The sequence below is a fragment of the Lagopus leucura genome, unplaced genomic scaffold (assembly GCF_019238085.1).
Source record: "Lagopus leucura isolate 7727_CA_CO unplaced genomic scaffold, USGS_WTPT01 Super-Scaffold_100060, whole genome shotgun sequence".
Taxonomy (NCBI): Eukaryota; Metazoa; Chordata; class Aves; order Galliformes; family Phasianidae; genus Lagopus; species Lagopus leucura.
In genome coordinates this window covers 1248523-1260665 of record NW_024962306.1, presented here as the reverse complement: position 1 = coordinate 1260665, position 12143 = coordinate 1248523, and the positions used below count along the sequence as shown (strand labels likewise).

Genomic DNA, 12143 nt, shown 5'->3' with positions numbered 1-12143 from the left:
TAGAACAGCCTCCTCCTACTCTGCATTCAACTGCACCTCAGCAAACTTTGTCTGCCTGCAGTAAGTGGGTTGAATAGTAATTTGATTTAACAGCTAAGCAAGCATATAATCCTGGGAGTGTGCGGGGAGAGAAGGCGCACTAGCACCTAACAGAAGTGCTCACTATTATATTGCTCATAATCACAGAGACCTGAGGAGAACCAGGAAATAGTTGTGTTGGACGTGTCTTGTATGTGTTCTGCATCATCTTGAGCCTGTTGTGTAGGTCCCTCACCTTGAGCTGCAAGACACAGCTGTCTTGTTTTATTATTTACCTCAGGGAGTTTAAAGGTACCACTGCCATCTGCTCAACGATAGTGGACTGAGAGTGACAGCTTCCTCTATGTAGGAGAGGCTAGTGGAGGACTTGGAGCCTGAACTGCGGAAGGCAGCTGTGTCTGGTCGAGAACTGGCTGTCCCTTCTGTAGGAAACTACCCCTGGTTCTGTATGCCAGGCAGCTGGAGGAAGTGCAGTAGGCTGTACTTAAACAGTGTGAAGTGGAACATCTGATGGCATCTGAATGCTCTTGGTGTCCTATTTAAAAATATACCTGCAGCCAGGTGGTGTGGTGTAACCTGGCCTGCAGCTCAGCACCACCCAGCTGCTGGATTGCTGTGCCCATGTGGGATGAGGGAGAGAATTAGAAGGGTAAAGTGCAAGAACTGGTGAGCTGAGGTGTTGTGCTAGGTAAAGCAAAAGCTGCACGCTACTTTCCTTTGCCGGGAAAGCAGAGTTTCTTGGGAAGACAAACTCTCCTTCTCTCCCCCTGGCTTTTATCACTGAATGTAAAGCCATCTGGCATGGAATATCCCTTTGGTCTGTTTTGGTCAGCTGTCCAGGTTCTGTATGCCTCACCTCCTCACTGATGGGTCAGCGCAAGAAGATGAAATGCCCTTGACTCTGTCCACGCAATTCTGCAGCAATTAAAAGACTGGTGTGTTAAGAAAAATAACTAACCCAGCTAGAATCAGGGCACCAGGTAATCAGGCATTTTGTATTAGGTGTATTTTGAGCAACGTGTGGCTGAACTCTGGAATAAGCTGTGGTACACAGAAGTTCAGTCCAGCCTAAGCACAGTGGGATCCAAGGAGGAACGAGGCAGCTGTGCGTGAGGAAACTCTGCTGACAGCTCTGCAAGTGCTGATGCTGTAGGAGCTTTGACTCCAGAAGTTCTTAAAGCCCAGAGCAGTGTATTGCAGCTGGCCTCTGTCTTCTGAGTGATACTGGAAGAGATAAAATAGAAGATAATTTCCAGACAGTGTAATCAGGGCCTGAGGAGAGTAACGTTGAGAAGATCAGTTCGTGAGAAGCTCATGAAAGAAAATCCTAATTCACACTGCACTTTGTGTAAAGATATGCTAAAAACTGCAGTGTATTAGCAGGAGTTTCCTACGTTCTGAGTGCCACCCAAAGAGACAGGGGTCACTGGGAGGAGCTGCAGGAGTTGGGTAGCTGAGACCCCTGTTCTGGTGGTTGCAGCAGCCGCAGGCAGGAGGGGCGCGTTGGCACCTGTTTGGTTTTGTGCTGTGAGTTCAGCCTTGGGGCCGCTTTTGTTGGTGGTGTTTTGGTTTTCTTTTGCTTTGACCAGGGCAGGAGCACTTCAGCAGAGGTAGAGCAGGTGCAGTAGGTGGTAAAAGAACTTGATCCCAGCACACAGGCACCTGGACACAGGGTCCCTTGTGGTCCCATTGTTCAGTTGTTTTCAAGAATGAGGGCTACCTGTCCCTGGTATCTCTTTCCAAAAGGAAAAATGAAGCCTTTTTGATGTGCTGATGTGTGTGGAATGTCAGCAGAGATGGAGTTTATAGCCCTGCACAAGGAGGGAATGCTGAGCCTTTCTCAGCATTGTTGTTCCCAGGAGGTCTTCTGGTCACCATTGAGTTCTTCTGAATCTCTTTTCCAAACTCTTCAGTGGCTTCCTTTTTTGCTCTTTGGCTCCTCTAGGTGGATGAAGAAGCCTCGATGTGGAGTTCCTGATCATCCCCACTTAGGCCACAGCCGGAGGAAAAAGCGCTATGCACTGACAGGGCAAAAATGGAGGCAGAAGCACATAACCTACAGGTATGTCTGCTCACTCACTCTTTATTTTTAGGGGAAAAAAAGTGTTCTGTGTCTGTTAAGGGTGCGCATTGCCTTAGAAGCCTAAATGCTGATGAAAAGTAACCCTTGCAACTGCAGCTAAGATTGGGGTCAGCAGGACTCTAACCCTTAAATATGTTCTCTCAACAAATGGTCCCCTTAAACAGAAGGAATGTTACTGTCTAAGGGAGTAATGCTTTCTCCCTCTACTGATGTGCAACGTTCTACTGTGTGTTTGTTTTTGCAGAGTTCTTAATTTTGCTCTCATAGTGAAACTCCTGCTTCTGTCCAGACTTAGACCTGCTAAGCCAAGATGCTGAAGTAATTAACAAGTGTAAAATGGGTGTTATGTGGTGATGGCTATTTTCCAGAGAAACCTTTGTGTTGGTTGTTTTGATCCTTTGCTTTTGAATGATGCTGAACGATGTCGACAGTGGTTTGTCACTATGAGAAGAAAATGTAAAGCCCTTGCAGATAGAGTTCCAGAAGTATGGCCTTCTAATTTCTGGGGGAGGAATACTTAGGAATGAAACACTAAGGAGAAGATATGGATGAGCAAAGTTTAGATAGAAAGAAAGAGATTGGTATTGAAGAGGTAGAAATCTGAATGACGCCGTGGGGATTTTGCCTGAGTATATGTGTAACAAGAGAGATGACTGTGAAAAGGGAAGGAGAAGTAGGGTCTGTGGAGTTTCAGTAATTCTGCTGAGAGAGGAGGAGGAGGAGGAGGAGAATTTTTTCACTCAACAATGAGGGAGAGCTGAGAGTGGTAGAAGGGATTATTTCTGGGGCCTAGATAAAATCTTTCAACAAAACTTACAGCTTTAACTGAAATATGTGAAGATGTGAGAGGCAAAATATGTGACATTGCAGTCTTGGATGTCTTATTTTACCACTGAATGTATTGCAGGATGTTTCATCACTCAATCATTCTATTAAATTGAACTAGTTTCATTAAACACTGGCAGTGGTTGCTTTACCATAGATGGATGTTTCATGTTCTTTGGGCCATGAGTCTGCTACATGTCCACCACCAAACAAAACCAAAACTCCAAGAGCAGTGCTCTTTAAGCTGAAGTTTACAAGTATGAAAGATTTACCTGCAGTTAAGCTATGAGATGTACTCTGAAAGTAATGCCTCCTATTTTATGCTTTTGTTCCACAACGCCAGAGGTGCAAGATGACATGGCAGTAGAGGCTGAACCTCATTTTGCTGCTGTATGACAGACAGTAGCAGAGGGGCAGTCTGACAAAATGACATCTGACATGGGAGCAAGTATGGAGCAAAGGTGTGGAATTGAACTCTTCTGTGTGGAAAAAATGACACCCACTGACATTCATCAACACTTGGTGAACATTTAGGGAGGCCAAACAGTGAATGTGAGCACAGTGAGTTGGTGGTGGTACATTTCAGCAGTGGTGACAGTGCCACGATAGACACACGGATTTTTAGACAGCTCATACAGGCTCTTGTTCATTCACTGGCAAAGGTGCAGAGCTGATGATGACTGTAGTGAAAAATAGTTGTAGTTGAGGATTTGTTCGTTCAGGTAATGTTATTGTGTTCTTTGTACTTATTGTAGTTTCCACAGCAATAAATGGGAGGCATGTCTCTAAGAGGGACCTAAGTATTTTTTATTAACTCCAGCATTAGCTGTCATGGACTGGGGCTCGCAGTAGTGGACCTTTAATCTGAAAAGATTTCTGAAAGGTTTGTTTCTCAAAAAGAATTTTACTAGTTGGGTGTTTTAGTATGATGTATTCTGTTTTAGCATGGTGTTTTCAGGAGAAATATGGAATAATTTACTTGTTTTTAAACTTAATTCCTCAACTCTACTGGTGAGGATTTGAAAGAGTGTCAGCACACACAAATTGTTATAAAATGAACCTCAGTACTGGGATTATTTTTACTAGTAAGTGTGGTCCAGATCAAGGCTGTTAGTCTGTTGGTAATTCTGTCTGTAACAGCAAAACTTGTCATGGCCAAAGTAGAGTCTGCAGTGACTAAAAATTCTGTGGATGGGTACTGGAGTTACAGTAAGTCTTGAATGGAATCTGCACTTCTAAATGCTCCTTCTCTCTCATTCACAGTGTGCACAACTATACCCCCAAGGTTGGAGAGCTTGATACAAGGAGAGCCATTCGTCAGGCGTTTGATGTTTGGCAAAGAGTGACACCGCTTACCTTTGAAGAGGTCCCCTACCACGAAATTAAAAATGACAGGAAGGAGGCCGATATTATGATATTTTTTGCCTCTGGTTTCCATGGAGACAGCTCTCCGTTTGATGGAGAAGGTGGATTCCTAGCTCACGCTTACTTTCCTGGACCAGGAATAGGAGGGGACACTCACTTTGATTCAGATGAGCCGTGGACCCTGGGAAATTCCAATCATGATGGTAAGAGAGCAAGTTATTTTTCAGAATAAGAAAAAGTTGAGTGTAAGCACAGTGGCAGGCTTTTAACTGGGAAGTGCTTAGCAGAGCCTTCGCTTTCCAAACTGCAGTTCAGATGTGTTCTAATGCATGCATTCTGTCTTAAATATAGGTTTGTGAGTGCATGCCTCGTGCTGAGGGTTGGACAGAGGGATGCATCTTCTTGCTCACTGGGTATCTTGAAATCTGGGCCACTGTTGCAGCAGAAGATTGGGTTTCCTGAGGGACGAGATGAACAGGAGGATCATGGAATGTAAACTGTCCCACAGAATGCTTAGCGTGGGTGAATAGCTGGTTGTAGTGATGGACAGAAAATGGAGAGATGAAGGCATTTGTATTTCAAATAGTTTGAGTCTGTATTTTCCCACAGTGTGAGTGCAGTCATTATTCCTTCTGTCAGAGGATGGGGCTGGCTGCCTTGTTAAGGAAGGCAGATGATTAGAAGAGCTGTTCTTTTGATACGAAGCAGTGAAAAGCTTCTGTGTCTTTGTGGCTTTATCTTGCTGTCAAGTGACAACGTGCACTTTCTGATTTATTTTAAAACCTGTGATTCAGGATTGTGGTGATTTGTAAAACTTCTGAAGTTGGAAAACCAGAATTTTCAGAATTCAGAAATTTTCGGAAACAGTGATCTGGAATTTCCACTGGCTTTAATGTGCTAGAAAGAACATGGATTCAAAAGTCACATTTTTGGGACATCTTATAAAGATTAGGAGTTTTTGGCGTGTAAATGGCTTGATTTTTAAATAGTATAAATGCATGGGAGCCTTTGTGTGGCCATGATGTCTAAGAACAAATGCAGAGGTGATACGTGTTCTTCAACCAGACAGTATTCTTGTTGCAGCTTCCTGTCAGAATGGAATGCAAGTGGAGAAAATCCCCGGGTTTTGAATTGATATCTATGAGATCATCTTTGATAAGAAATAGAGCTGCTAAATTCAATTTGGAAATGCAAATTTGAAGGAAAGCAGCAGTTATGAGATAATTATTTTCTCAGGGAAAGAGAAGAAATCTTTCCTGGCATGTTTAAATGATGAAATAAAGAGAGGTTATAGTCTGTGGGTTGTGGGGAGCGTGGGAGATGATGGTGTGGCAGAAAAGCACTCTGCTAGCTTTGAGATGTTATGAATTTCAATTCCTGTGTTTGTGGCTGATAGGCAGTTCATAGGTTTCTTTGAGATCAAGATTGAGAATCAGAGAGTGAGCAGTTGCCCTGTGAGAGCTGCTTTTGTGTGCCATCAGTGGATGCACACAGTGAGTGCCAGGACTCCTCAGGAGCGCTGGGACAGGAGCTCCTTACAGGAAGGTGGAAGGAGAGCTTTTGGCAAGTTGTACTTTATTGTTAACCCACAAGCTTCCTTCCTATGACAAGCTCAGCAGGGTTGGGAGGCATTTTAAAGACTCGGAGGGGTGGCTTTGGGAAGAACTTCCTCTTTGGTGTGATGGTACGACACTATCGCCATCTTGAAATCTTGAGATTTTGTTTCCTTTTTTTTCTCTGTGTATGTTTTAGGACATCATTTGAGAACAATGTGTACAATGAGTTGAAGGTCTCTTTTTGTATGAAAACTGTGTCTTACATGGTGGCTCTTTAAAACACGTGGTGCATTTCTCTCTTGTGCTGCCAGAATGCTGGGTGATGTCCTCAGAGTGCCTCTGGTTGGTGTTTGAGGGACGGTGTGCACTCTGCTGCTTGTGGATTAAAGTGTTGAGCTTTCCTTTCCAGAGCATAAATGTCACTTCTGCATTTGAGTGCAGCATTATCTGGATGGCATAATTATTTTAAAACGTCTATAAAAGTGACCAGTAAAGGAAGTGTGATCATATTTGTTCTCTACATCTAAAGGAATTGCTGATGGTAGAAGGGGAGTGTCATTCTTGGAGGATGACTGGGTGAGCCTTTACTCAGCATTGTAAATGTGGGCACTGAATACGACTAATTTGGTTTGCCTGCATTCTTAGCCTTGATGTGCCAATGTGAAAATGTCCTGTCTTATTGCTAGAGGTGGCGCAGGCCTTGTAGGAGGGTTTTTCCTTCTGTTTCACAATTTCTTGTCATTACAACTCTCGCCAGAGCAGGTTCCCCAGAGCGGTTGTGCAGCACAGTGCCCGTGTGGGTTCTGAACCCCCTCAGAGAAGGGCAGTACACCTCTCTGCACAGCCTGTCCTAGTGCTCCCATTCATCAAAGTATCAATCGTGAGAAGACACCCCGTGCTAACCAGCTGAACTTCAATAGCAGTTTACCACAGCAGCCAGTGTATAGTCAGTTGAAATTCATGTGCTCATTATTTTGCATGATCATCACTGTACTGACTTTGCCTATTGCAGACATCATGAGTGTTACCATGTCCATTAAAATCAGTGATGTGATCGTTCTAGGCATGATGCTGGTTGTCTGAGACTGAGGTCAGAGGGGTGTGTGCATCAACACATCTGTATCTTCTGTTCTGAAGAGAGAAATGCAGTCCACTTCATGCTGTGTTTTAAATACAGTTTCTCTTCTGCATACAGTTCCTTTAGCTAAGTAATACTGTGCTTTCAATTCATGACTGCTGATTTATCATGTTAATTCTACTACCTTCTCTCACACTGCCATAAGTAAGCTATGGAGAAAACTAATTTAGCTAATATAAGGATATGCAAAGCTGAGTAGGAAGCTGAATTCATGGAGCTGTCCTTGTCGCGTGTACAGAATTCCTTTGCAAGTTTTTGTAGGAGGGTGTCAGTGGGAGCTGCTACAAGCATGAGGCAGGCTTGGAATTCAGAAGAATCAAGGCAAACAAGAGAAGCGATGTGGCAAACAGGAAGCAACCAAAAAAGAGGAGTGTGGTTTTCATTTAGAGATAAATCAGCTGCACGCCATGCAATGAGGAGGCACTGAGGTGATTGCAATAGGAGGACGTATCTCTAATTTTTCCTGGAAGGTGCTTCTTCCAGGAAGCAATAAAAGCAGCAGCACTCAGCCCTCAGCGCATCCCAAACTTGTGGCAGCAGAGGCTCCAGTTTATTAGACTTCGGTGTGTGGGCACGTGGAGGCAGCTGAAGCCATTTTGAATTTGTTGTCTTTTAGTGGTACGTTGGTATGGGTTGCTTGTGAGCCAGGAGGTTGCTTGGAGCATTCTGCTCATGAATGCAGCCTCAGTATCTCAGTTGTTTCTATTACCAGAAAGCGCATCAAAGATAACTGTGCCGTGCTTTCTCCAAGCCCTGGGCATTTTTTCATGTAAAATATACTGTAGGAAAAGCTGAGCACACTTCAAAATAGCTGTCTCAGAACTCACAGCTGCTGCCATACGTTGTTCACTGTAGGCAGCAAAGCCTGTGCCTGAAAGAGGGCACCCGGACTGGGCTGGGCTGTGACTGCTCGCTTGGCTGCCTCAGTATCTTACCTAACCTGAATTGGGCATCGACGTGCTGCATGAAATCCTTTGTTAACTGGGCCGAAGCAAGTATTTTCTAGCCTTTATATGAAATTGTTAATAATATATTTGTATGAATCTCCAATAATAGCTGGAAAAAGTATCCTACCAAGTGTCAGAAACGAAACTGTCATGTTAAATATCCACTTTATGCATGTCTGCTCTTATACCTGACTACTCAAACATTTGTGTAACCTGGCTTAATTACAGGAAATCAGTTTTAATCCCCCAATTAACATTAAAAATAACATCATTAATAATCCCAGTCAAATCTTCCTCTCTCTTTTTTTTAATATAAGATCGTTGCTGTCCCTGCACGCTGTCAGCACCACACCTCTGAGTGTGCGGTGTGTGCCAGCCTGTTACAGCTATCGGCTCCTGTTTGCAGTGCCAGTACCTGCTTGTGTCACCGTCGGTGCAAGGGGCAGTGCCTCCAGGAGCTTCTGCAGGAGTTGTGGAGGAGAAGGGTCTGAGCTGCTTGGCAGGAAGGCTCCTGTTAGCCCCAGAGAAGAACTGAGAGGCTTCTCTCTGTTTTTCCACCACAAGGACAAGCGCTGTTTCAGTGAACAGCTTGCTGGACAGCAGGACAAATGCTCAAGCTGCCATCTGGACACGGCATATGCTCAGCAGGGTTTTCGGGACAGCTGGAGGCCATCAAAGCTGGTGGGTGTCAGTGCTCAGCAAGGACCTCAAGGAGGAAATTCTGGCTAGAATTTGATTTTGGAGGAGAATCTTACTGATTGCCAGTGAGCGTTACAGCCTCTGAGGGGAAAATCTGCCTGTTGGTGGGGAGGAGGTGCAGCGCTCTGAGCTGACATCTGATCTGTGGAGGCAGCATGCAGAGCGTGCGGACACAGCCTGGAGCCGTTGGCTGGAGCAGCCAGCATGGCCAGCTGGTCAGAAGCAGGAATTCTCCTGGTGTTGTGTGTAGCACTGGTATGGCCTCACCTTGAGTCTTGTGGGCTGCACAATGTGAAGGGGACATGAAGGTCCTTGGAGGCGTCCTGAGGAGGACACAGAGCGGGCAGCAGGGCTGGGAGACCAGTGCTGTGAGGAGAGCCTGAGGGCACCGGAGTTGCCTGGTAGCAGCAGCCTCACTGTGCCCTGCAGCCCCTGAGGAGGGGGAGCAGAGGGAGCTGCTGGGGTCTGATGCTGGGAAGTGGTGGTGGGATGGGAGCTGCACAGAGCTGAGCCAGGGGAGCTCAGTGTGGGCTTCAGGGAACATCCCCATACTGTGAGGGTGGTCAGAGACGGGAAGAGGTTTCCTGATGATGCCCTGAGCCTGTTGGTTTTCAAGAGGCATTTGGACAACACACTCCATCATACGCTTTCACTTTTGGTTCACCCTGAGCTGCTCAGGCCATTGGACTCCATGATCTTTGTAGCTCCCTTCCGACTGAACTGAACTGTTCCGTGGTCGAGTGGTGTCTGCTGCTGGAGGTTTGTTTTTTTCTGTCTTGGCAGTATGGATATCACAGGCCTTCCAGATTCCTCTGATAGTTGTGTCCTTTTTCCTAAAGACAGAAGCCTCTCATCCCTGCTTCCTCTGTGGAATTCAGTTGCACAAAGAGAGGCACTTCTCCACGCTCTCAGAGCCCCTGATCGCCCGTGGGTACCAGGCATGCTCACAAGGCTGGCAGGTGGGACTGGAGTTCTTCTAGGATATAATCAGGAAGACGTGCATCGCTTAGTGTGTGCTTCTCATTTGTTAAAGAGGAATTTTCACACAGAAAACAGTTCAAATCAGGTTACAGAAGCACTAAATACTAGAAAATATAGGGTTCCGTTTCACTTAGCCCCTATTTAGGCGTGTATCAGACCGTGATGAATCTTCAGCACTTCTTTGTACTTTTACTGTAAAGGTTCTGCTCTGTGTAATGGGTGTAGGTCAGGCAGGCTGCTATACTAGTTAGCCTTCTTTTTTTTTTTTTTTTTAAGTCTTCCCACAGCAGCTCAGAGCTGTAGGAAGGTATTCAGCTTACAAAATGATGGCAGCAAATTCCCTTCTTAGTAAAAGATTCCTTTTAATAAGAAGGGAATCTTTTAATGTTGTCATTATTCATGAGGGAGGACTGATGTGCGTGGAAAGGTAGATGGCAGTATTTTATGTAAGTGTTGCTGTAAGCATCACTGATGAGTACTATAAATGTACTGGATGTGTGTTAGGGTAAAGGTTTGCCTTGTGTTACGCAGGCTTTGTGAGTTGCTTTGCCTTTTATTTAAGCAGGTCATCATATGACATCACTTTGGAACCACTGCCTATTATACAACTTTTACCTGATGCCTTTGATTAAAATAGTGCGATTTGTTGAATTTTCTTCATTTGCACTTTTCTGGGATGTCTGTACAGCCTGCTTGTAGTCCACCTATCTGAGCTGTACAGATACAGTGCATGCTTGCTAAAAAACAAAATATAGCTGCTTTTAACCCCTTCACACATTTATCCTCAATTTATTCTGAAATGTATTCCTGTTTCCTCTATGTTCATTGCGCTACTTCTTTAATACTAATTTTCTAAGGAAATGCTGAGGACAAGGAAGAGAATCTACAGAGTATCAATATAACGAGCAACTCAACAGCAGGTGTAGTTGTAACACAGTATACCTATAATGTTGCTTTTTGGCTGTTAAATACATTTTTAATTTTCTTTCTCTGATTTCTCAGGTAAAGAACATCTCCACATCTAAAGAGTGTTGTTCTAATAAATGGCATTTTGAATCCATCATTATTTTTCAGGCTTCTGACACTGTTGTTGAAAACAAGCATCAGAGCTTTTCAGAGTGAAAACCAGAAGTGCTTTGAAGCTACTCGGTTATCTTCTGTTGCAGAAGACCTGTTCTCTGAAAGATTTTTGTATAGATGTTGGAAGTTCTGGGGCACAAGATTGTGTTAGGATTTCCACTTATTCTGTCAGACTTTTTTATAGTAATTCACTCCATTAAAAAACAAAAAACAAACAAACAAACAAAACCAAACAGTTCAGTATTCTCATACCTACTTAACATTGGTTTCATCCCATGACTGCTCAAAGACCAGTTCCCATAAGCCAGATTTCTCTGAAATCGAAATTTAATGTTGAACTGAATTTGAGCAAGTATATAGATGCATAGTTTCATAACAGCCATCTGTGGTATTAAAAAATAATAATAAAAAATCAAGCAGTTTAAATAAGCAACAGTTGGAGGTTATGTCCCTGTTGTGTCCAACAACAAAAACATAGAAGGCTTTAAGTAAAGGACCAGAAAATTAAACAAAAAACTAATTCCACCAGAGAAACTTGTTAGCTGTCGTAGCTGCTCATGGAACAGATGTTCCACTTCCTTTGTGAATTAAGAAATAAAGCGAAGAGAGAAAGCCCACCAGCACACATGGAGGACTTCTGTCTTCAGATTCTTCTTCACTACTGGACAGCATCTCTGTAAGTAGTGCTTTCTTTTGTGTTATGTGCAGTCACTGTACAGATAGAAGTGGCACTGCAGTATGCTGAGCTAGTGCAACAAATTGGCTAGAGCAAAGAATGTTAAAGCTTTGCAATATTGACAGTGCTAGTTATTGATTACAGCTGAATGCAATTTCTACTTTCAAAACAGTATACTTTTAATATGCTTTCTGCTCGCAGTGTTCTCTGAAAAGAAAATGTCTGTTGCTTTTGTCAGTGTTAGTTTGATTAGCAGTGTATGAATGGAGGTATTTAGGTATTTGGAACCTACTGATTTCTTTATAAAAAAAATTACATATTTCACTTCTTTCCACAGAAAATCGGATGTGCTGAGGTTCATAGGAAAGAGCCAGTAGGAATCAGCATGGTGTCATTCCCATAAAAAGGAGAAAAAAAATATACAAAGGCAGAACATGAGAATCAAGGTGAGACACAAAATCTTTTTGCCTTTTGACTTTGTGATCCAAGAACAGATAATGGGAAGCAAGCCAAAACACAGCAGTATTCCAAATAAACTTGCTCTATTCCACTGAATGGGGCAGTAAATGGAGTAATAGGCAGTCAGTAAGAGAATAAAGGAAAATAAGTGAATTATTTCGAAAGACTTTTCTAATTGCAGTCAGATGTGGTTTGCAGCATCAGCACTGAAACAATAGCCAGTACTCCAGACCTTGTCCTCCTGTTTTGGAAGAAGAGGGAGTACAAGATGCTGAAGATAGTTTCACCAGTGTGA

The 12143-nt window shown here is 43.6% G+C and overlaps 1 protein-coding gene across 1 annotated transcript in view; it reads left to right on the top strand.

Annotated features, from left to right (window-relative positions):
* MMP24 (matrix metallopeptidase 24) overlaps positions 1-12143 on the top strand; it is a 43231-nt gene that overhangs the window by 3662 nt on the left and 27426 nt on the right. The window contains exons 3-4 of the mRNA XM_042886684.1: positions 1985-2101; positions 4211-4515. Coding sequence (XP_042742618.1) covers positions 1985-2101; positions 4211-4515 — 422 coding nt within the window. The remainder of the gene's footprint in view (positions 1-1984; positions 2102-4210; positions 4516-12143) is intronic.